At 40.4% G+C, this 25,470-nt stretch overlaps 1 protein-coding gene across 3 annotated transcripts in view; it reads left to right on the top strand.

The window, feature by feature from the left end:
• Positions 1-25,470, top strand: part of TMTC1 (transmembrane O-mannosyltransferase targeting cadherins 1) — a 303,326-nt gene that overhangs the window by 171,003 nt on the left and 106,853 nt on the right. For all 3 annotated transcript variants that reach the window (XM_021092123.2, XM_021092125.2, XM_021092124.2), the window contains exon 9: positions 20,259-20,380. In XM_021092123.2, the coding sequence (XP_020947782.1) occupies positions 20,259-20,380 (122 nt within the window). The remainder of the gene's footprint in view (positions 1-20,258; positions 20,381-25,470) is intronic.

Below are 25,470 nucleotides of genomic sequence, written 5' to 3' on the forward strand. Positions count from 1 at the left end.
CTTTGCAAACATTAACTAAAGCCTCTGGTAATTAGGCTGTTGGACTTTCTAAATGTTCTTGTTTCCAAGTTTGGAAACAGAGGTTTGGCATCCAGCTCCTGATTATGTGGTCTTGCCTCTCTGTTTTTGATCTAATTACACATTGGAAGGTCTTAAAAGTCGGATTCTCCTGCTAGTAAGTAACCTCTTAAAGTGGAGACGATTCTATTTATTCTGTGTGATTATTAGGAACATGAAGGGCTCTGACTTCAAGACAATAAACAGTAAAATTAGGCTTTTATGAAAATAGAGGTCCTGCTTTATAGACTTGGTTCTGTACTAAAAAAGGAGCAATAGATGAAATGTTTGTAATAATGTCAGCAAAGTAAACACAGCCCTCTCCACTTAGAATATTTCCAAATGATATGTGTACTGCATATCATGCGTACTGCATATGAATATGTTGAGTTGAAATTATTTTATAATCTCTGGCTATTTCCTGCAATTTTGAGGTGGTGATTCCATATAAATATTACCAGGGGAAAAACAATTGGATAAACAAGCATTGACACCGAGTCCAGGGAAGCGTGGAAGATGTTTCTTTTATTTTCACCTTCGATTGATTCTCAATCATGCAAAAGCCGCCCTGGCTTATATTCAGAGGAGAGTATGTTCTATTTAGCCTTACTGCTTCTTCTTCTTTAATTCTCTGAGTGTTGATTGACTACTTATTCCTGAGATAATAGCAGCGAACAAAATGAAGTTCTTGGAGTTCTCATTGTGGCTCAGCAGTAACAAACCCGAATAGTTTCCATGAGGATGCAGGTTCAATCCCTGGCCTCACTCATTGGGTTGCTGTGGATGTGGTATAGGCTGGCAACTGCAGCTCCAATTCCACCCTTAGCCTGGGAACTTCCATATGCTGCACACGCAGGCCTAAAAAGCAAACAAACAAACAGAAGTTCTTGCCTTCACTGAGCTTGCACTTAAACATTTAAAATTTGTTGTTACATGACTGGCATTGATAAGGGCTGCAAGGAAGTCAGGGCTGGCCTCGCAGGTATTATGGCGTGTGAGCAGAGTTATGAAGGAAGTGACAGAAGAAGCTTCATGGCTCTTTGTGGAGGAGTATTTCAAGTAGAAGAAAAGCAAATGCCAAGGTCCCAAGGCAGGAAAGTTCACAGAACAGCAGGGAAGCTACAGGATAGTGGGCCCAAGGTGGAGCCAAATGAAATGATGTCCAAGAGATGATGGAGAGAGAGAGAGAGAGAGAGAGAGAGAGAGAGAGAGAGAGAGAGAGAGAGAGTGTGTGTGTGTGTGTGTGTGTGTGTGTGTGTGTGTGTGTAAATACAGGATCAAGCCCAGATCTTTTAAGTCTCTATCTACATACTTTTTTCCTGTCATAGGGTCTCTGGCTATGTTGACAGTTAGATGGTTTTATCTGACTTTCTTATTGATAAGGCCAAGCCATGGAGCAGAACAAGATGGAGAAAGAATTCAGGTCCTTTATAAAGAATTTAAATGTTTTTGTGTGCAGGTGTGTTTGTGGAAGGCAGGAGGGGAGGGTTGCAGGAAAAGGGGCAGTCTTATAAGCAATAAGGTATCTATAAGGCATATACATCTTTCTTTTGCTAATGGTAACTAGCTTTGGGGGAAGGCATAATTTGGAGGCAATATATATGCTTACAATCTTTCTTTCTCCTCCAATTTATCAAAACCTCCTTCTGTCATTCTCTCTTGTTATTAGCCAAGAACAGTGGAGGGCAGTGGAGGAGGAGACATAATCTATCCTGTTACCACCAAATTTACACTTAATTGAATTTTTCCAGAACATATTTTGACCTTACAAAGGTACAAATTACCACATGTAAGAAATAAGACCGCAGTTATTTCCTGTTCCCCAGCCATGCCCCACGTCCCACCCTCTGCAGGCCTTCTTTGAATATTTGTCCTTGTACCTCTTTCCACTTACTGAAAACAGAAATTCTCTCTTTTGTAAAAATGAGTTAAGTTAGACACCACTATGAATTGCAGTCTCTTCCAGGCCACCTCCACATCCAGTTAAGAGTGTCCTAGGTAAGCAACTCAGGGAGTGGATGTTTGAGTTTTGACAAGCTCTTGTCCAGGGTTGATGGGGAGACTAGGGCTCAGAATCTAAGAGTTTTCTTTCTCTAGAAGTAATCAGAGGATTAATTTAGAGAAGGTTTCTAATTTGTCCTGTTTTCATGGCATAAGACATGTAAGACCTCAGCAAGTAGTTTATTATTTATCATAAAGGAGCTCACTTGCATCTTTGAGAATTTAAATGTGGAATTTGTCTTATTCTGAACCTCCTCCTATTCACACCCTTTATTCACAAGGAATATACTTGCACTTACATTGCATCGTGTAGGGAACAATCTAGGAACTCATTGGATTGAATTTTTTTTAACAATGAATTTTAAAGTGAACTAATTTGCTCTCATTCTTTGTGCTGAGGATAATCACTCTGCTGGAATTTTTGCACAGTAGAGAGAAAGAGCATTTAAGCCACAAAGATTGATTATTCCATTCTCTTCCATGAACAGTGAATGTTTATATGTCAGGAGGACAATAGGCTGAAAATTGTACTTGGTTTTTTTCTTACAGACTGTGTATCAGACTAGTGACTTGCAATAAATAGTGGCATAGGTCAGGAAACTTTGGATTAATCTGAAATGTTTAGAGGAGTTAATACCATTACTCCTATCCTTTATACTTACCCTTTTCCCAAATCCTCTAATGTGATTTCCTTGAATTACAGAGGAAGTGTCACAAAGTTATATTTAAGAGGAATTTATTTGGTAATGATTCTTAATTATATTCTCATAGTGTATCTTGAGATGTGAAGGTATTTTGCATATTGTTTATAATATTGGGACATACTTGTAAAAGTAAAATTTGAGGGGATGAGAGGGGTTGGTGAGGCTCGGCTTTCCTGATAATGACCTCAACAATGAGTTATCTTTTGAGAATGGACATTAAGCAGTGGACATCCCCTCCCCCAGGTATGGCGCTTTAATGGTTAGTTTCATTTTGTTTTCATTTTCAGTAGGGGTTGCAACTCTGATCCAGTTTATCCATTCATATTCTTCGTTTTTCCCATGAAACCAAGAGAAACCATCGGCCCTGTAAAGCAAGTCAGATTCTCAGGTCTGCATGTGTTTCAGCTGTAGCATGAAGGCTATAGATGAGATATAAGGAAATGTTTCTGTTTGGCAGACAGTGAGATGATGTTGGGGGGACAGGTTATAGAAACTCCTAAGGCAGAAGCTTTTCTTTTTAACTTCATTCTCCTTGAGCAGTTTATACCAGCATTTCTCAAAATATGTTGTAGCATCATACAGGTATATTAAGTAAGGTTACTCTAGATAAAGATTCTGCATTTTAAAAGCACTAGGTTTAGAGAAGTTAGGCTTATTTTTCTTTACTGGTGAAATTCACAAAGTCTTCACTGTGCTCTAAGCAACCTTTTGAGTTTCCAAATAGGGTGTATAGTAAATGGCATTTTTCAAATTCTTTTGAATTTGAAAGCATTTTTAGGGACTTCTTGCAAGATCAGTGTTCTGGTAACATGTTTTGGGAAGAATTAACTTAAAGATATCAGGGTAGGTGGCTAAGTGAATTGTCAGAGTCCATCCTTAGGCAGTGTTTGAATACTTTCTTGCTGCCATACTTGTACCTTTGCAAGCAATAGCCACCACCACAGCATCGACAAAACAATTTTCGTATTATTATCCCTTTATCAATGCCACCTGAAAATGAATTCCTTTGAAACCATTTCTTTTGGAATTGTAGTTTTCAACAGTCATCAGCAAATGGAAGGTAAGATCTTAGAACCGATTCCTGGAGCCTTTCATTACACTGAGGCTGTAAATAGAAATGCAGATGTGACTCCTACAACATTGTAAATCAACTATGCTTCAATAAAATTGTTTAAAAAGACGACAAATACCATGTAATATCACTTGTACATGGAATCTAAAATATGATATAAATGAACCTATCTACAAAACAGAAACAGATTTACAGACTTAGAGAACAGACTTGTGGTTGCCAAGGGGGAAGGGGATTGGGGAGAGATGGACTAGGAGTTTGGGGTTAGTAGATGCAGACTAATACATATGGAAGGAATAAACAACAAAGTGTTACTATATAGCACAGGGAACTATATTTAATATACTGTGATAAACCATAATGGAAAAGAATATGAAAAGAATATATGTGTATATTTGAGTCACTTTGCTGTATAACAGAAATTAATACAACATTATAAACCAACTATACTTCAGAAAAATTTAAAGAAATAAAATGCAGATGTGAGTATTTGATGCAATGACTGCTAAGGCTCACGATGGTTTGAGGACACTGCATGGCCATCCACAAAATGTCATTGTTTGGGGAAGTGAGTCTCACTGGAGTAGCTGATCCATCCATATGTTAAGTGACAGTTTCCAAAGTAAGACCAAAGTGACATTTCATCCATCCCTGCACAGGTAATATTCCTTGTAACTGGAGAAGGTTAAAAACTGTATCTTTATCTGCTTCACTGTCGATTTCAAAAGAAGGTGTTTGACTCTGTGCCTTACTTGAGTGGAACTGGTACAACCACTATGGAAAACAGTGTGGAGGTACCTCAGAAAACTAAATATAGAACTACCATATGACCCAGCAATCCCATTCTTGGTCATATATCCGGATAAAACTTTCCTGAAAAAGATGCATGCACCTGTATGTTCATTGCAGCACTATTCACAATAGCCAAGACATGGAAACAACCTAAATGTCCATCAACAGATGAATGAATTAAGAAGATGTGGTATATATACACAATGGAATACTACTCAGCCATAAAAAATAACAAGATAATGTCATTTGCAACAACATGGATGGAACTAGAGACTCTCATACTGAGTGAAGTAAGTCAGAAAGAGAACAACAAATATCGTATGATGTCACTTATATCTGGAAACTAATATATGGCACAAATGAACCTTTCCATGGAAAAGAAAATCATGGACATGGAGAATAGACTTGTGGTTGCCAAGTGGGAGGGGGAGGGAGTGGGATGGACTGTGAATTTGTGGTTAATAGATGCAAACTATTGCATTTGGAATGGATAAGCAATGAGATCCTGCTGTGTAGCACTGGGAACTATATCTAGTCACTTATGACGGAATATGATAACATGAGGAAAAGGAATGTATATGTGTATGTGTGACTGGGTCACCTTGCTGTACAGTAGAAAATTGCAGAACACTGTAAACCAGCTATAATGGAAAAAATAAAAATCATTTAAAAAAAAAAAGTGAACTGTCCTTCCTGTAGAAACATAGTTCCTTTCGTGGAAGTTTCTTGTGGGATGGCTAGAGGATAGAGAAGAGACTTCCTGGAGCATCTCGATAAGCCAGTGCGTGGCTGCTAATAAATGGTTGTATTTTTGGCAGAATTTCATGTAAAATATGCTTTCATTTTTGTATCCTGACTGGTTCTGATTGGCAGAGGCCAGCAGTATTTATAGGACAGCAGCTTTCAGTGGCCAAATTGGCCTGGGCAGTTTGTGACCCTAGTACCCTCACTTTTGGCATTAAAAAGCGATTAACTGGAAAGAACATTTATTAATGTCAGTCTCCCTGGCATTGCCTGGAAAATTCCCTCCATTCCAAGACACTGCAATCCCTATTGATGTGAGTGACTGGCCAGCGAACTCTCGTTTTCTGCCTGCTATAGATTTAGGTGCTCACCCTGAAAATGTCTTCACTTCGGGAATAATTCAACACCAAGGCTTGTTGGAGAAACAGTTTTAACCTTTTTTCTGTCAAAAATATATTTTCTTTTACCTTGTAAGAATTTCCCAGGGGGGGAAAAATGACTCCCAGTTATTATATGGTCACATTCTTACTTTTATCTTTATGTCAAGCCTCATATAGATCATGTTAAGCTCCTTCTCTCTTATATACACTTTAGAGATTTATGTTGTTGCTGTTTGGTGGAGAGCAGACCTAAGGAGACAATGATAATAGGTTTGGAATGTCTGAACTTGGAAAATGACAAGATTCTGAGGCTATTTGAAAACATAGGGTCTTTGTTTCTTTTCTTTTTTCTTTTTTCTTTTTTTTTACTTTTTGCTTTCATTAGTCCCTTAAATTTGCCCGTTTAGGCTGTATAGCTAGGCTGTTCAGATGCACAGTTAAAAGTGAAGGAAGAGCATTATTTAATTACATTACTTGTAAAATGAGGTTTCAACAACTTCTGATAAAACAGAATGATCCGTTGGGCTTCTATCCCCATAGGTTTCAGAAGCAGGAAAGTGGAGTTTTACCCAGTGAGATGCAACATATTTTGATGATAGAAGATATTTTGGTTTTGGATGAGAACACTGACACATAGCGAAAACAGAACCATTATTAATACCAGTTACATCAGAAGCTCAACTGGGCAAATAAAACCCACTTTTTTTAGCTGTTAAGAGAGAAGCTTACTAAATTTCTCATTACTTTCTTATCTTGTAACCTTGAACTAAACCAAACATTTCTCAGTAATTTTTTTAATAGAGTATGGTGAATTATTGTGTTTAAGAAATGCTGCTCTAAAATATTGGCATCTTTACTGTGTGAAATTGTGTTAGATTTTTGTGGTTCCTTGTCCCTATTTATTTATTTATTTATCTTGTTAGGGCCACACCCACGGCATATGGAAGTTCCTAGGCTAGGGGTCAAATTGGAGCTGCATCTGCCTGCAGGCCTACACCGCAGCCACAGCAATGCCAGATCCAAGCCGTGTCTGCAGTGCCACAGACACAGGTCATGGCAACGCCAGGTCCTTTAACCCACTGCACAAGGCCAGGGATCAAACCTGCATCCTCATGGATTCTAGTCGGGCTCATTACTGCTGAGCCACAGCAGGAACTCCTCCTCTTACTCATTTTAGATTACAGAGGCAAGGAATGTCTTCTGCATGACATTCCCAAGTGGTGGATGAATCATACTTAGGAGTTTGACTCACTGTGTGAAAAAGTAAAAATCTAGTCTCTTTCTGAACAGAAAACAAGTGTATAGAGTCCTGCTTTGGGAAGTTTTGGCAAAGGGACATCTTAGAAATATTTGGATGGTAGTCATAGATAGAAGACCATGTATATTTCCATAGGAACAAAACTATGAAAATGCATCAAATTTATTCCCTGCCTCTGTTTCCTCTTCATCAAATCTAAATTCACACATACGACTTCACTTGTGTGGTTAAATCCATCTTTTTTTTTTTTTTTTTTTTTTTGGCCGCCCTTTGGTATATGAAGTCCTGGATCAAGAATCAGATCTGAGTCACAGTTGAGACCTAAGCCACAGCCATGGCAATGCCGGATCCTTCAACCCCTTGTGCCTAGTCAGGGATCAAACCTGTGTCCTGGTGCTGCAGAGACACCACTGATCCTATTCTTAATTGAATTTTTACAGAGGGAAAAAGTTGGTTAGTTGTCCCTAGACCTAAGATGACCTTATTAAGTTAGTGTTCTTGACCGAGGATTTGGTGGCATCGCTTGCATCATCTTTGTTTTGCTAACCAGAGCTGGATGTAGTGAGCATGATGGAAGAAGACCTGAGCCGCTTCAGTCAATGCTTCCCCTCTTTGCCCTGGACAAGCTCCAGGCACAAGACTGAGCTTCTGTTGACATTTTCTCTCCTTGGCTCTCACGCGCACCCTGTCTAGTGCACTGCTGACCTCCTCTGGATGGGGCCGCCCCTGAAGCCAGAGGTATCTGATGGGGCTCCTGGTACCTCCCCCCAGCTCCTCCGTTCTCCTGAGTCCACCCAGCTAGCTTTGGTCTCAACACATATGACCGCATGTCTCCTAAAGTAATGTCACTCTTTGGACCTCCTGAGTTCACCCTCCTGAGTGAATACCTGATATACATATATATATATATATACACATATATGTATATATATATATATATGTATATATATATATATAAAACAGATGTTAACAAGAGTAAGTGTCTACCTTAGAAATACAAATACTGTATGATATCACTTATATGTGAAATCTAAAAATACAGCAGGAGTTCCGGCTGTGGCAAAGTGGGCTAAGAAATCCAACTGCAGCGACTGTAGGTACTGGAGAGGTGCAGGTTCCATCCTGGCCCCAAGCAGCAGGTTAAAAGATCTGGCATTGCCACAGCTGCAGTTCAGATTCAATCCCCAGCCCAGAAACTTTCATATGCTGGAATTCTGGCCTTAAAAAAATAAAAAATAAAAAAAATTACAACAAACTAGTTGTTACCAGTGGGGAGAGGGAAGCAGGAAGAGGGAATATAGGGGTAGGGGATTAAGAGTTGCAAACTATTATGTATTAATAAGCTATAAGTATGTATTGTACAACACAAGGAATATAGCCAATATTTTATAATAACTATAAATGGAGCATAACCTTTTTAAAATTAGTAATAACCATATTGTATAACTATAACACATAATATTGTACATCGACTATTCTTCAATTAAAAATAAATCAAAAAAAATTTTTTTTCTGGTAAGTGTGCAGTTTTATTCTCTCACGCTGCAGACAAGTAAGATGGGGAAAATACTTGCTGGGTCAAAGGTTAAAAGAAAAGGGGAAGAGTAAGTGGGTATCACAGTGTTACATTCCTACAAGATTGATACATAAACAGTATTAGATAGATAGATGAATGTTAAAAATGGAGGTTAGAGCAATAAGCTACAGAGCATGTGTAGATTAAAAAGTTAGAAGGCATTTGTCCACTCAGCTTGTTCATTTTGCCTCTGTGGCCCCCAGAATATGAATGTTCTCTTATTATCCTTAATTAGAAGGGCAATTTCAGAGTTCCCATTGTGGCTCAGCAGGTTAAGGACCCGATGTTGTCTCTGTGAGGATTCCGGTTTGAGCCTTGTTCAGTGGGTTAAGGATCTGGTATTGTCACAAGCCTCAGTGTAGTTTGCAGATGCAGCATAGGATCCAGTGTTCTGTGGCTGTGGTGTAGGCTGGCAGCCGTAGCTCTGGTTCAATCCCTGGCCCAGAAAAATTCCATATGCCGCAGGTACGGCTATTAAAAAGGAAAAGGAAAAAAAATAAGGGCGCTTTCATTACAATACTTGATTTCTTATGTTAAAAATAATCATTATCCTCTCCTCAAGAGTTCTTAAATAAATTATTTGACTTAGAATTCAGTGACCAAGGTCAGTGAAATAAACGATGTCTTGCCCTGTTGTGGCTGGGGACATGGTTATGTCCCTTTTTCCAGAAGCTGGTTGTCAGAGTGCAGAGTGAGGAGGTGGGCCATCTGAAACCCCTTATTGAAACAGAACACTTGACAAGGAACATATATTCTGTGCAGCACATCCCGCTGCATCCCTGAAGACTGTAGAATACATATGTCTGCTTTTTTCTCTTTCTTTTGTGGCTGCACCTACAGCTTATGGAAGTTCCAGGGCTAGGGGTCCAGTTGGATCTGCAGCTGAGGCCTCCGCCACAGCCACAACAACAGGATGACCTGCATTTGCATCCTACACCGCAGCTGGTGACAACACGGGATCCTTAAACGCCGGAGCAAGGCCAGGGATTGAACCCACATCCTTACAGACACCACATCTGTGTCCTAAACCGCTGAGCCACAGTGGAAGCTCCACATGTGTCTATATTTATTGAGCAAAGGGAATCAGTGGTGCCCTCTGTGTCAGGCCTCAGGGGTAAGATTTCTGGACTAGCTGATTTCTGGACCAGCTCAGCAATGCCTTACTTACTAGGCAATCTCCAAATCGCTGGGTCTTCTCTGCTCTCAGTGTGTTTCTACTGCAGAACTGGGAGGCAGGAACTCACCCCCATGCACACTTGACATTAGATTTGGATCCCAAAGCTGCGTGGACTGTGGGGAAAGGGCAGGCTTTCAAGTGAATGGGACCTCAGTTTGAAATCCTAATTTCTCACTAATTGGATCAACTTAGATATGCGTCTTAAGCCCTCTGAGCCTCAATTTCCTCATCTATAAAACCGGGATTACCTACATTGTAATATTATCATAAAATGTCAGTGAGGCCATCTAAAGCAGATGTCTGGCATATGGTATGGGCTTGAGAGTCACTTCTTCTTCCTTTACCCGCTACCATTTGCAGCTTCTCAGGTGGCTTTTATTTCCCCTTCTGCATGTGTCTCTCTTATAGCACATGTCTTCCTCTAGCATTCCTCACTCTTAAAAAAAAAAAAAAATTCAGGAGTTCCCGTCGTGGTGCAGTGGTTAACGAACCTGATTAGGAACCATGAGGTTGCGGGTTCGATCCCTGCCCTTGCTCAGTGGGTTAATGATCCGGCGTGAGCTGTGGTGTAGGTTCCCTAGCCTGAGAACCTCCATATGCCGCGAGAGTGGCCCAAGAAAATGGCAAAAAGACCAAAAAAAAAAAAGAAATAAAAATTCATAGCAGAGTTCCCTGGTGTCTCAGTGGGTTAAGGATCTGGTATTGTCACTGCTGTGGCTTGAGTTGATCCCTGGCAGGGGTACTTCTGCATGCTGTGGGAGTGGCCAAAGAAAATCTCATAACTTTCTAGTGCCTTTTCCATTTTTGTTCAAAACTGTAAATAGAAATAAAGAAGCTTCATTTCTCTACTTCTCCCATGACTATAAATTTCTGTAAGTTTTATTCTAATCAGGAAAATACTTTTGAACAGCATTTTTCTCATTTCCTTAATTCCCTCAACTCCTTCCTAGTGCTTGATTATTGAGGGGAGTAGTGTTTCTCACACTAGACTGATATTTTTCCATTCATGCCTCTTCTAAAGTGTCTTTTCAAAGGGTTTTACTTTTATTTTTCTTGAAACATTTTAACACACACAGAATGTAAGCATACATTTTCAAATAAAGATATGAATTAGTTTTGGCTCACTTGAGTAAAACAATCTAAGAGCTTCACTCTTCCACCTGAGTTGACTCCGAAAACATTGTAGTTGTGTGCTCTCTTGAGATAAGAAGTTTCAACCCCAGGAACTCGTGTTGGCAGGGAAATTCAAACTATCAATTGAAAATAAAGCAAACAAAAAACTCGGTGCAAAAAAAAAAAAAGAAGAACCAAAGGCCAGACAGCGAAAGTGTCTGTTTATGAATGTGCTGATTTTTATCTGCCTCTGGCTCTCTATTCACTTGTGCCTCTGGCAGGGCTCCTTGTGAAGAAAGCTTGGCATGGGAAAAAGCAGTATTTAAATTAGCAGTATTTAAAAAGCAGTATTGAATTAGAGTGTGCAAGTCTCCTTTTGTCTCTGAGGAGATATAATTTCTTCATTCATTTCCCCCTTAAATTTTTTTCCCTGTGCATTTATAAGTAAATTTTAGAGCATATGAAAATGAATAAGTGATATCACCAGCTTGAGCCAAGGAGTGTGTGGGTTGGCAGCTATGCTGTTGAGATCCTGAGCCAAAGCCAATTTCTTTCCCAGTTTGTTTTATTCCCTTGATTTCAGACTAGGGAGAAAAAATTTGCAAGTGGTTGAGATGTGAATTGTCTCCATGTCATGGGTGGACTGTCCTTAACTTGTCACAGGGTGACCCTGTGGCCATTGGTCCTAACTTAGGGTCCAGGTTGACTGTATAATCACCAAGGAATTCAGCAGCCGTGACTGAGGCTCTGAGAATCAGCTTACAATTTTTCTTATTCTCTTACCATGAAGGCTGTCCCAAGAATTCCTCTTGCCTCTCATGTTACAGGTGTAGCATTCAGAGGCTAGATCTTGCTTCAATCGTGAAGAAGTGGTCTGTTGCCTTTGATATCACAAGAGCAGTAAAAATCCAAAACTTTTGCTTCACCAGCTATTGAGAGCTTGGTCTCAGTAGCATTTGCCAGAGAAAAAGCTCTCTCAGATTGTTACTTGTCTTTACTGTTTCAGTACAATATTTATAATTTTCTATGACCTCTGTGGCCTCAAAAAAGCATGGTTTCCCCCAAGGGCTGAAACATAATGGAAATACAATAATGCAAGGGTGGGATCAAGTCAGGAGTGGTCCGGGGTTGGCTCCTGTCAGCTCTCAAAAGCCAAGTTCTGACCCTTCCTTAGAACCCACATCTCTACTTCCAATCTTGTGCTCCTTCACTCTGAGCTGGTCAGTCAGAATCCTGGCAGGAAACACATGGTGCAGCCAGTGGGGTGATCGAAGAGTGTATGAAGGGACCTTTTGCAGTGATGTGGGCAAAGTGGAGCTAACTTACCAAGGGAGACCTACCAGATGGCCGAAGAGTCAAAGGAGGGAACTGTCACCAGTACCAGGTGAGAGCTGTAACCATGGCGAGAATCCGCAGAGGGAGCTATGCCTGTAGACACACAAACTGAACCACTGCAGACAGAGGTGGAGCAGGGAGGGGCTGTAAAATCCAAAGGAAAATAATACAGACAACAGTGAAGATCAGGAGACCCCTGTGGGTTAAGAATCAGACTGCAGGAGTTCTCGTTTTGGCTCAGCAGGTTAAGAACTGACTAGTGTCCGTGAGGATGCGGGTTTGAGCGCTAGCCTCACTCAGTGGGTTAAGGATCTGGCCTTGCTGTAAACTTGCAGTGAAGGTCACAGTTGCCATTTGGATCTGGTGTCGCTATGACTGTAGCATAGACTAGCAGCTGCAGCCCCCATTTGACCCCTAGCCTGGGAACTTCCATAAGCTATAGGTGCGGCCCTAAAAAGAATAAAAAAAAAAAAAGAATCTTACTGCAGTGGCTCAGGTTGCTGTGGAGGTGCAGGATCCAGCATTGCCACAGCTGCGGCATAAGTCACAGCTGTGGTTCACATTCAGTACCTGGCTGGGGAACGTCCATATGCCACAAGTGCAGCCTTTAAAAAAAAGAGCAGGTAGACAAGAAGGTAGTCAGAGGGATGAAATTCAAAGTACATTTGTGCAGAGCTCAAACAGAATCCTGTTACTCCAAACAGCCAGGCTCTTCCTGTCCTTCCTCTGGGACGGCCCTTGCCATTCTGGTCTTGAAAGCATTCTCCTTGACTTCTGACTTAGTGTTTTGAGATCAGTTCTCCATCCATTTGATGTATGATCATCATCCTCAAGAATATCTAAAGGCTTTTTATAGATTCAGAGCTCATGGTGTTTTAAATAAACCTGAACCTCTAATTTGCTCAAGTGGAGTCTCACCAGTGACTTTCCTGGGGACAGCAATAGGGGTGTTGGGCTTCAGTAAAATTCTTAAAATGTACACAAGCAGCACAGGAAGAGCTCAGGTTCTTAAGTTTTGCAGAAGGGAGACCTGAAGGCCTGTGCAGCGTTGAGGAGAATTTCTCACAGAAATAAGGCAACAAGCCTCCTGACAGTTTTGCTGATTTGTAGTCAGAGCTGTTTGTGAAGGGCCCAAAGGTCTTGGATATATGAGTTTACCACAGGTAAAATAATTATATTCACCTCCACGGAATTGTGGTGAACATTAAACAATTTATTTAGACTGACTGGAATGAATCTGGGTTGCCTGCTGCATGGCAGCGATTTGAGAGTCACTTTGTGGGAGATTGAACCTAGTTCACTGCCCCAGCACCCCCCTGCCCAGCTCAATAACTGGGATTCAGAACACGAGATGAGGCAGGACTATGGAGTCAGATAAAGCCATGGGGATTTCAGTTGATTAAACAACTTGTCTTCTTCAAATAAAAAGAACATGGAGTTCTCTTGTGGCACAGCACATTAAAGATTGGGCATTGTCACTGTAATGGCTTGGGCCACTGCTGTGGCTCAGGTTCTGTCCCTGACCTGAGAACTTCCACATGCCACAGACAAGTCAGAAAAAAAACAAAAGAATTTCCATAATAATAGTAATAAGTTATCAAATATTTTAAGACATTGAAATATTCAAAAATAGGTGTTCCCTTGTGGCATCAGGGTTAAGGACCTGACATTGCTGTGGTGTGGATTCGATACTTGTGCAGAAACTTTTACATGCTGCGGGCGTGACCAAAAAAAAAAAAAAATTCAGAAATTAAAATTGAATGTCAGTAACATGAAAGATGGTCACTTTTCCTGAATGCAAAAGTCCCAGTGACCTTGAGAGCACAAGCAGTAGTAAGTAGCAGTGTGTGGAATTAAGAGGTGTAGAATGCATGCATGTACCCTGATGAAAAGTACTCAGTGCTGCTGTAGCTCCATCAGACTCTTATAAGATTCTTTGCATATCAAGAACTGAGGACTTTTCACCTTAAATTCATGTTTCAAATACAGTGTTTCAGAGGGTTACAAAAAGTATAAGGTTTCCTTAGTGAGAAGTCTCTAAAATGGCCAGAGGCATGCTTAACAACCCCTGTGACAGACATGCAGCTTCCGTCGCTAATCTTTCCTATGGCAACACACATTTGTTAAATGCCAATTATGTATGTGCCAGGTATCTAGATAATTTTTTTGTCTTTCTTTTTTTTTTGGTCCTTTTAAGGCTGTACTGGCAGCATATGGAGGTTCCCAGGCTAGGGTAGAATCGGGGCTGTAGCTGCTGGCCTACACCACCGCCACTGACAACACCACCAGATCCAAACCACAGCTGTGACCTACACCACAGCTCATAGCAATGCTGGATCCTTAAACCACTGAGCAAGGCCAGGGATCAAACGTGTGTCCTCATAAATACTAGTCGGATTTGTTTTTGCTGAGCCACAATGGAAACTCCAAGATAAATTTAAATGAGAGGGTGAGTCCCATCAAGGAAGGCAGACCCATAAACAGACCCATCAAGGAAGTAGACCCATAAACAGAGGAGACAAGAGAGCCCTGCCAGGGATCAGAAATGCCTTACTTGGAAGTGCCTTACTCCCAGGGCTGAAGAGAAGCTTTACCACCATCAGGTTCCCTTAAAATTGGTAAATTAGATGCACACAGCTAGAACGTAGAGCTGCGAGCCCTCCTGGCCCCAAATGTAATGGGGCAGTATGTACATTGAACTGTGAGAACACGCTACATGCTGTTCCTCTGAAACCTGTTTAGAGGTGAGAGAAGATATGATAAAAGGGATGATGGTAGTCATTACTGTATGAGGTCTAGGCTCTGCTGCTCTGAAAGGGAAAAACCTGCAAGTGGAGGTCGTCTGTGTTGAATGGAGCAGGGAGGGGTCCTCCTCTCACACTCTGCTGGCCACATGCATGTGCCTCTGTGTGTGTGTCTATTTGTCTGTCTGTCTGCATGCTTGTGTATGTGTCCTCATCAGTGACTTGTTCTTTGAAAAGGAAACTGGGAGTAGGAAGAAGATGGGATGAATCAGAAGCCACCAGGGTAGACTCAGATTCTGGGGCTGCAGTTCCCCTGAGGTAATTGATGTTTCTGAGAAGATCATGGCTCTTCCATTAGCGGCTTCTGTGGCTGTGCCGATGGCAGCTGAGTGGTTCTCTGGGCATCCTAAGAGGCTTATTCAGAGACTTTACAACTCTTTGTGGCTCGAGGGAATGCTTTTCTATATCCTCCTGAACCAGAAAAAGAATCAAGCCTAACACCTGTCAGAGTGAATCTATCACATTTTTCCTACAGATAAAATAGGTATCAATCCTTTCTTTTGTTTAACTGATTCAGATTTAGACTCAGAGAAGTCATTTAATTTTTCTGAAGCCACACAGCTCATCTGACAAATAACATGTGTTATTAATGGCTGTATTAGAAGCTGGTTTAATTCTCATATCTTTTCATCCCCTAGTGCATTTGGAATAAGTAAATTTCCATTTGCCTCTTTTCCTAGATGGCAATGCACATTATGTACTTTGGAAAATGCCGCACATTTTCTCTTTTTCCACCACCCATAGTTTTTTTGTTTGCTTCATCTGAATCCATTGGGTTGAAATAAGCTATAAATTATTTAGCCAACTTTGTCACATCTGTGATCCACAGGGTACAAAATTGGATTCCTTCCCAGTCTTTCTCATTCTTGGAAGTTCAGCCACATCCAGGACCTAACTTTACAACTTTCTGCTTGACTGGTCAACTTGCATGGTTTAAATTAAAAAAAAAAAAAAAAATGCAGTTCAACAAGATATGCGATTGGGAGTTCCTGTCGTTGCGCAGTGGTTAACAAATCCAACTAGGAACCATGAGGATGCAGGTTCGATCCCTGGCCTTGCTCAGTGGGTTAAGGATCTGGCGTTGCCATGAGCTGTGGTGTAGGTCGCAGATGCTGCTCGGATCCCGTGTTGCTGTGGCTCTGGCATAGGCTAGCAGCTACAGCTCCTATTAGACCCCTAGTCTGGGAATCTCCCATATGCCATGGGAGTGGCCCAAGAAATGGCAAAAAAAAAAGAAACTTCATAGAGTTTGGGCACCAGCTTCAAGTGAATGTTTTGAAAACAAAGAAAACACCCCAGAAGACAGCCCCCCTCTGGTAGCAGTGTGGGGTGGTGACCTCTGCATTCACAACTGACAATTCCAATGACAGGGACTTTCTTGGATCAAGAAAACTGTGCAGATCCAGCCCCACCGAGCTGCCAGCCTCACTTAGTCTCATTTGGTGGTTGAGGCAATGAGGGGCTAATTACAGGCCTGCTCAAGGTGTCTAAGGGTGTGTTCATGGCAGGGGCACAGCTGGAATTTGGACATAGACTTCTGGACATGGACTGACATTTTTTTTAAGTTTTTTTTCAATGGAATTTAGGTTTCATTTTATGTTGGAGTATACTTGATTTACAGTGTTGTGTTAGTTTCAGGTGCACAGCAAAGTGATTCAGTTTTTCATATGTTCATTCCTTTTCAGATTCTTTTCCCATATAGGTTGTTAACAGGATATTGGATGGAGTCGCCTGTACTATCCACCTTGTTGTCTATCTATCTTATATATGGTAGAGTGTATATATGTATGTATATATGGTATGTATATATGGTATATATGCCACGCAAGGCATACAGGACCCTCATCATTTGTCACTTGCCAACATGTACAGGGTTATTCCTTGCTTTCTACTTCCTGTATCTTTTGCTTGGAATACACCTGGCTAGGATCACCTCCCCCTCCCCCAAACACCACCACATTTACCTTGAGATCCTTTCTTCAGTTTTCAAACCCAGGGAGTTTCCATCGTGGTGCTGCAGAAATGAATCCGACTAGGAACCCTCAGGTTGTGGGTTTGATCCCTGGCCTCGCTCTGGGTTAAGGATCCGGTATTGCCGTGAGCTATAGTGTAGGTTGCAGACGTAGCGTGGATCTGGTGTTGCTGTGGCTGTGGTGCAGGTCAGCACCTAGCCCGGGAACTCCCATATGCCCTGGGTGCAGCTCTAAAAAGACAAAAAAAAATATTTTTTTAATTAAAAAAAAATTTAGGAGTTCCCATCATGGCTTAGTGGTTAACAAATCCGACTAGCATCCATGAGGGTGTGGGTTCGATCCCTGACCTTGCTCAGTGGATTAAGGATCTGGCATTGCCATGAGCTGTGGTGTAGGTCGAAGGGCTCAGATCCCACGTTGCTGTGACTCTGGTGTAGGCCGGCAGACTCCTAGCCTGGGAACCTCTATATGCCGCCAGTTTGCCCTAAAAGACAAAAAAAGACAAAATAATAATAATAATAAAATAAAACAAAATTTCAAACCCAGATTGTCACCTCCATTAGGAAGCCCTCTCTCTATCCTCTTTCTTTCTCAGTCAGTTTTCTTTCTTGCCTTGTACATCTATTCACTTGTTGGTTTATCCAACAAATATTACTGGACATCCACTAAGTGCCAGGCACTGAGCTGGGCACAAATCATGAGCCAGTGAACTCACCTGACCCTGTTCTCATAGAACTTAGAGTCTCGTGGAGACATTAAAGAAAGTGAGCGCACAGAGGAATATGTAATTACAACTGGGGTGATGCCATGAAGGAAGGAATCAGAAACATGCAGGGCCTGAAGTCACATCTCTAGTTGCAGCACATGCTCGGGGACCCGCCTACTCAGGGGCTCTGGAAGGAGAAGGGAGGCAACACTTGTGGGCATGTGCCATCCCTGGACACCTGCCTTCTCACATTCTCCCAACTTCCTGGCTCCTGAGCACTGGGGCTTCTGCTGAGTAAAGGACATAAACACATGCTGCCACCACAGTAAGGAAGGGCCTTGGATCAGGGGAGAAGAGGTGATACTGGGGGTGTGACGGCGATGCCTCTTTTGAATCTGCAGTGAGGGCTGCTCTTGAATAACCACAGTGAAGGGCGGGGAGGCAGCTTATTGGAAAAAAAAAAAAAGTTCCAGGGACGTGGATTCACAGCCCAATTGGAGTTCTGTTTATACCCCATTCTTCTTAATTCTATAGGATTAATAAATAGAATCTATTAAATTCTCTTTAGAAATTTCTGTAGGAAGATATGTGAATACTTTTGTAAAAAATATATAAGCTTTTGAAAAGAGTTGCAAGAAGCATTCAATTATTTCTGAAAAATAAGCATGCATGTAAAGAGAACATCAACCCCGTACTCAGTAATAAGCTCAGAGTTCATGAGGAACATCTGATAAGACACTCATTCTCGAGGATTTATTTTTAATTTTAGCAAGAAATTGATATCACAGGGTTCTTATGAAGGTATTTATTCTCTTTAATATTATGTAAACTTTAAGTTCTTGAACTGAAATATACTTTGTAAACGCAAAGAATTACAAAGATAGCTTGCAACTTTTAAATATAATGAACTTGCCACTTTGCACCTGTTTTTTTCCCTCAGTTTAAATGGGTCATAGAGGAGTTCCCATCCTAGCTCAGTGGTTAACGAATCCAACTAGGAACCACGAGGTTTCGGGTTCGATCCCTGGCCTTGCTCAGTGGGTTAAGAATCCGGCATTGCCGTGAGCTGTGGTGTAGGTTGCAGATGAGGCTCAGATCCTGCGTTGCTGTGACTCTGGCGTAGGCCAGCGGCTACAGCTCCAATTTGACCCCTAGCCTGGGAACCTCCATATGCCGCGGGAGCCGCCCTAGAAAAGGCAAAGAGCCAAATAAATAAATAAATAAATGGGTCATAGAAAGTATAGCATTATTGCATCCATTTGAGTTGAAGACTTGTTATGCTTGTTATACTTGTTTTTTTTGTGTTTTTTTTCCCCTGCTTTTTCTTTCATCTAAAGGGTATGATTACTTTAGGTAAAAAATGAGATCATTACTAACAGAACCATTAATTGTTTAAGGGAAATTGTCCTAATCACATTTGGTTATTTGGAATTGCTCTCAGAAATCTTAATACTCAATATGTTGTGGTCACCAAAGCAAAGATTTTAATAAAATCCAGGTGACAGATGTCTGAAGATGTTTAAAATCCTTTACTTTGTCTACTTAAAGTTTTAATAGTTTGTATTAGGGAGTCTTATTTATATTTCTGAAATTCCTTTGTTTAGTCTTTTATAATTATTAAATAGATGATGTTTATAAGAAACATTTAAAACTGTAGTATGGAAAGTTCTATTTGGGTTTCTTCTTAAACTTGTTTTAAAAAGAAAAAATAATGCTGTTCTGTACATTATGGTTTGTTTTAAATAGGCTTCCCTTCAAATGTTTCCATTTGGAAATAGAAACTGCTTTTTACAGTGCCCATTACAACATACTATTGTGATAAGTAGAAAATTTTGATGTGAATTACGTGACAAAAATCTTTACAAATTAATGTATATGATACAAGAGATATATACAATATAAGAGAAGGATTTTTTTCAGCTTAATGGACTATTGTAATGAATTTTAATTTCAGAAATTTTTATGGAATAAATACTTGCTTACTGATTTAATTTGAAAGAGGCTAAAAACACTCTGCTCAAATGAGCTCCCTCACTGGCCCCCCAGATTTCACCATTTGCACTTAATTCCGTTCATGCTAAGCTTTGCCTCTCCTGGTGGTCTCTGTGTGGGGTTCTTTTTTGTTTGTTTGCTTGTTTTTCTGTTTGCTTTGTTTTTAACGTGAGAGGACAATGTCTCCTTGATGCCTTAGGGAGCTTGATCCTTCCCAGAGGCTTAGCTCCCTGGAAAGAGTTTCCTGGGGACACAAGGGTTTGGAAAAGGGCCAGACCAAGAGTAGGGTTGCTGTAGGGCCAGCAAAAAGTAATAGCCACTGATCGTGTTCTGGAAATAGCCAGTGTTTCTGGGAGGCAAATGTGTGTCAGGGGTACATGTGAATATTTCCACAAGCCAGAGGTTTTAGCCTGAGGGTTTTCTGCACTGAATTCAGCACATTGATCAAAGGGTTTGCACTGGCCTGATTTATTCATTCCTTCAATGAGAACCTGAAAATGAAAGAGATGGTTAAATGCTGACTGAAGTGGAATTAAACCCAGATTAATTTGCCCTCCACTATTGTGTGTTTCAGAGACTGGAGCACAGGGAAGTTTTGATGGGCTTGTTGTTCCTGGTTTTCCCGTTCATCCCAGCCAGCAACCTCTTCTTCAGGGTGGGTTTCGTGGTGGCCGAGAGAGTCCTTTACATGCCCAGGTAATTACTCCTCCTGATCTGCTTTTTTTCTTTTTTTTCCCCAAGGATCATATTATTTTATTTTACTTTTTTAATTGTTATTTTCCAAATACAATTTTTTTTCTACTGTACAGCATGGTGATCCAGTTATACACATTCTATTTTCTCATGTTATCAGACTCCATCATAAGTATGACTAGATATAGTTCCCAGGGCTACACAGCAGGGTCTCATTGCTAATCCATCCCAAAGGAAATAGTTTGCGTCTATTAACCCCAAGCTCCCAATCCACCCCACTCTCTCCCCGTACCCTTTAGCAACCACAAGTCTATTCTGCAAGTCCATGATTTTCTTTTCTGTGGAAAGGTTCCTTTGTGCTGTATATTAGATTCCGATATAAGTGATATCATATGCTATTTGGCTTTCTCTTTCTGACTTCACTCAGGATGAGAGTCTCTAGTTCCATCCATGTTGCTGCAAATGGCATTATTTCGTTCTTTTTTATGGCTGAGTAGTATTCCATTGTGTATATATACCACATCTTCTTAATCCATTCATCTGTCGATGGACATTTGGGTTGTTTCCATGTCTTGGCTATTGTGAATAGTGCTGCAATGAACATGCGGATGCACGTGTCTTTTTTAGGGAAAGTTTTGTACGGATATATACTTAAGAGTGGGGTTGCTGGGTCATATGGTCATGCTATGTAGAGTTTTCTAAGATACCTCCATACTGTTCTCCATAGCGGTTGTACCAGCTTACATTCCCACCAACAGTGCAGGAGGGTTCCCTTTTCTCCACGACCCCTCCAGCATTTGTTATTTGTGGACTTATTAATGATGGCCATTCTGAATGGTGTGAGGTGGTATCTTGTGGTAAATTTGATTTGCATTTCTCTAATAATCAGTGATGTTGAGCAGTTGTGGCCGTCTGTACATTTTCCTTGGAGAAATGTCTATTCAGGTCTTTTGCCCATTTTTCAATTGGATTATTGGCCTTTCTGCTGTTGAGTTGTATAAATTGCTTATGTATTCTAGAGATTAGGCCCTTGTCCATTGCATCATTTGAAACTATTTTCTCCCACTCTGTAAGTTGTCTTTTTGGTTTCTTTTTGGTTTCCTTTGCTGTACAAAAGCTTGTCAGTTTGATTAGGTCCCATTGGTTTATGTTTGCTCTTATTTCTGTTGCTTTGGGAGACTGACCTGAGAAAATATTCATAAGGTTGATGTCAGAGAATGTTTTGCCTATGTTCTCTTCCAGGAGTTTGATGGTGTCTTGTCTTAAATTTAAGTCTTTCAGCCATTTTGAGTTTGCTTTTGTGCATGGTGTGAGAGTGTGTTCTAGTTTCATTGATTTGCATATAGCTGTCCAGATGTCCCATCAATACTTGCTGAAAAGTCTGTCTTTTCCCATTTTATGTTCTTGTCTCCTTTGTCAAAGATTAATTGACCATAGGTGCCTGGGTTTATTTCTGGGTTCTCTATTCTGTTCCATTGGTCTGTCTGTCTGTTTTGGTACCAGTACCATGCTGTCTTGATGACTGTGGCTTTGTAATATTGCCTGATGTCTGGGAGAGAGATGCCTCCTGCTTGGTTTTTGTTCCTTAGAATTACTTTGGCAATTCTGGGTCTTTTGTGGTTCCATATAAGTTTTTGGATTGTTTGTTCTAGTTCTGTGAAAAATGTCATGGGCAATTTGATAGGAATTGAATTGACTCCATAGATTGCTTTGGGCAGTATGGCCATTTTTACAATATTAATTTTTCCAACCCAGGAGCATGGGATATCTTTCCATTTCTTTACATCTTTTATTTCCTTGATTAATGTTTTATAGTTCTCAGCATATAAGTCCTTTACCTCCTTGATCAGGTGTATTCCCAGGTATTTGATTTTTTGGGGTGCAATTTTCAAAGGTATTGTATTTTTGTATTCCTTTTCTACTATTTCATTGTTAGTATACAGAAATGCAACTGATTTCTGAATGTTAATCTTATATCCTGCTACTTTGCTGAATTTGTTGATCAGTTCAAGTCGTTTTTGGGTTGAGTCCTTAGGGTTTTCTATGTATAGTATCATGTCATCTGCATATAGTGACAATTTTATCTCTTTTCTTCCTATTTGGATGCCTTTAATTTCTTTTGTTTGTCTGATTGCTGTGGCTATGACTCCAGTACTATGTTGAATAGCGGTGGTGAGAGTGGGCATCCTTGCCTTGTTCCAGATTTTAGAGGGAAAGCTTTCAACTTTTCTCCATTGAGTATTATATTTGCTGTGCGTTTGTCATAAATGGCTCTAATTATGTTAAGGTATGTTCCCTCTATACCCACTTTGGTGAGCGTTTTGATCATGAGTGGGTATTGGACTTTGTCAGATGCTTTTTCTGCATCTACTGAGATTATCATGTGGTTTTTGACTTTTTTTTTTGTTAATGTGGTGTATGACATTGATTGATTTGCGTATGTTGAACCATCCTTGTGAACCTAGGATGAATCCCACCTGGTCGTAGTGTATGATCTTTTTTATATGTTGTTGGATTCACTTAGATAAAATTTTGTTGAGAATTTTTGTGTCTATATTCATCAAAGTTATTGGCCTATGGTTCTCTTTTTTGGTGGTATCTTTGTCTGGTTTTGGAATTAGGGTGATGGTGGCATCATAGAATGTCTTTGGGAGTGTCCCTTCTTCTTCAACCTTGTAAAAAAGTTTAAGGAGGCTGGTTACAAGTTCCTCTTTGTGTGTTTGGTAGAGTTCACCTGGGAAGCCATCTGGTTCTGGACTTTTATTTATAGGGAATGTGGCGTTTTCCTCTTTAGGAGATCTGCCTTTCTCACCAATGCAATGGCTCCAGAGAGTCCATGCTTTGCGTGTATGACAGTTAGATCCTTGTGGAGCTAAGGTGTTTATTACCCCAGCTTTAGAAACAGTCCCCGAGGAGGTTGGAGGTTTACAGCGTTTACCTCCTGGTGAAATTGAGACAACTCCATGTGTAATATGGACTGGGGTATATTCAGGATTTTAGCAGCGATCATTTACTGTGATTTCTTTGTCCAAGAGTCTGTGTTTATTAAACATAATTATAATAACTTTCTAGCACTATTTGTTGATATACATAAAAATTATTGACCATGTTAAGTAGCATGATTTTAATTAACTTCTATCTTCTCTGTCTCTCTTTGTTCTTTAATTTAAAAATGGGAACAATCTCAAGGAAACTTGTCCTTGAGGAAAAAAAATGGTTAAAAATTATAAAGGGCATTCAGACATGTATGATTACATAATGCGACTTAGCTCTGAATATTTGAACTGTGCTGAAGCTTGTCTGTTCTCTTGTCTTATTCAAATGTCAGCATTCCAAGGCCATGTTTCTTTTCAGATGCTTGGAAATGTCCCTGAAATGCTTCTGCCATTTATCTGTTGTGTGACCTTGAGCAGTACATGAAGCTTTTTTTTTTTCACTTATGCTTTTTTATTCTCAAAATTTTATTAACTTCCTAAAATAAAGTAATTTTACGAATTATACATAAGAATGAGCCTTTCTAAAAAGCAATAAAGTAAATACAAAAAAAAAAAACCCAATATATTACAGGGAAATCTTTTTTTTTTTTTTTTTTTTTTGCTTTTTAGGGCCTCACCCACATCATATGGAAGTCCCCTGGCTAGGGGTGGAATCAGAGCTGCACTGCCGGGCTTATGCCACAGCCATAGCAATGCAGAATCTGAGCTGTGTCTGCCACCTATACCACAACTCATGGCAATGCTAGATCCTTAACCCACTGATTGAGGCCAGGGATGGAACCCCCCTCCTCATGGATATTGTCAATTTTTAACCCTCTAGCCACAATGGGAACTCCCAAATCATTCATTTTTATTTATTCATATTGAGTAACTTTTAAGTTTAATTCAAATAAAGTTAGGTATTAAAGAATAAAATTTAATTTCATTTATGGATTTTGAGTTTGAAATTTCTAAATGCATATAATTAGAAATGAATGTCATGACCTTTGATTCCCTCCCTCTCTGCCTCAAACAAAAAAAAAAATACCTGATAGCTTTTTTAAGACTTTTCAGCATCTTGTTTTGACTTAGTCAAGGAGAAGGTGGCCCTTAATTTTCTTTGTGTGTAGAGCACAATTTGGGAAGGAGGTTATTTCTTGATAAAAGCTATTTACTAGGAACTAAAATATAACACCATTTCTTTGCATCCTGTATTGCCTTAGGATAACAGGCTTTGGAGGATTTGCCAGTATAAGGAAAACAGGAGAGCAAAGGATGACCTCAATATCAGTCCTAGATGTGTTTTTTCTTAAAGCAGCCAAAAGTGGCTTGAGTCAAGTTTTGTCTGTAGTAGTCATGATTCCAGTGGAATTTGCATTTGTTCTTCACTTAATGCATATAGATAGCATACCTATCCCGGCATGTTCTACCAGCATCTGCAGCTGCCAAAATAAGAGAATCTGTTTGTTCCCTCAAAGAGTTTATTAACTGCTGATTAAAAAATACAGTGGCATCATTCCTCTAAACATTTAATGGGTCCAGATATTCTTTTTTGTTTTGTTTTGTTTTGTTTTTGTCTTTTTAGGGCCGAACCTGAGGCATAGGGAGGTTCCCAGGCTAGGGGTCCAATCGGAGTTACAGCTGCCACCCTACACCAGAGCCACAGCAACGTGGTGTCTGAGCTGCATCTGTGACCTGCACCATAGCTCATGGCAATGCCGCCAGATCCTTAACCCACTGAGCAAGGCCAGGGATCAAGCCTGCAACCTCAGGGTTCCTAGTCGGATTCGTTTCCGCTGCACCATGACGGGAACTCCCGTATTTTTTTAAAAATAATATCATACTCAGTAAACATTAATTGTATCAAAGCTTTTATTAAACCTTTATTATATGTCAGTCACTATACTAGGAATGTAGTATTTATTTTATCCTTTAATTCATGCCGTGTGTGGTGGTTCATGGCCTGTTCCTGCAGAGTGTGACATGAGTGAAGTGTCCCCAAGCCTGTCTCATCCTCTGTGTAAAAGGTCAGATCAGAGCTGCAGCTGCCAGTCTATGCCACAGCCAGGACAACACCAGATCCTTAACCCACTGAGCGAGGCCAGGGATCCAACCTAC

The sequence above is a fragment of the Sus scrofa genome, chromosome 5, assembly GCF_054392235.1.
Source record: "Sus scrofa isolate SSC_HxYL_T2T_F1_AM1 chromosome 5, Sscrofa_HxYL_maternal_Yorkshire_Landrace_v2.0, whole genome shotgun sequence".
Classification (NCBI taxonomy): Eukaryota; Metazoa; Chordata; class Mammalia; order Artiodactyla; family Suidae; genus Sus; species Sus scrofa.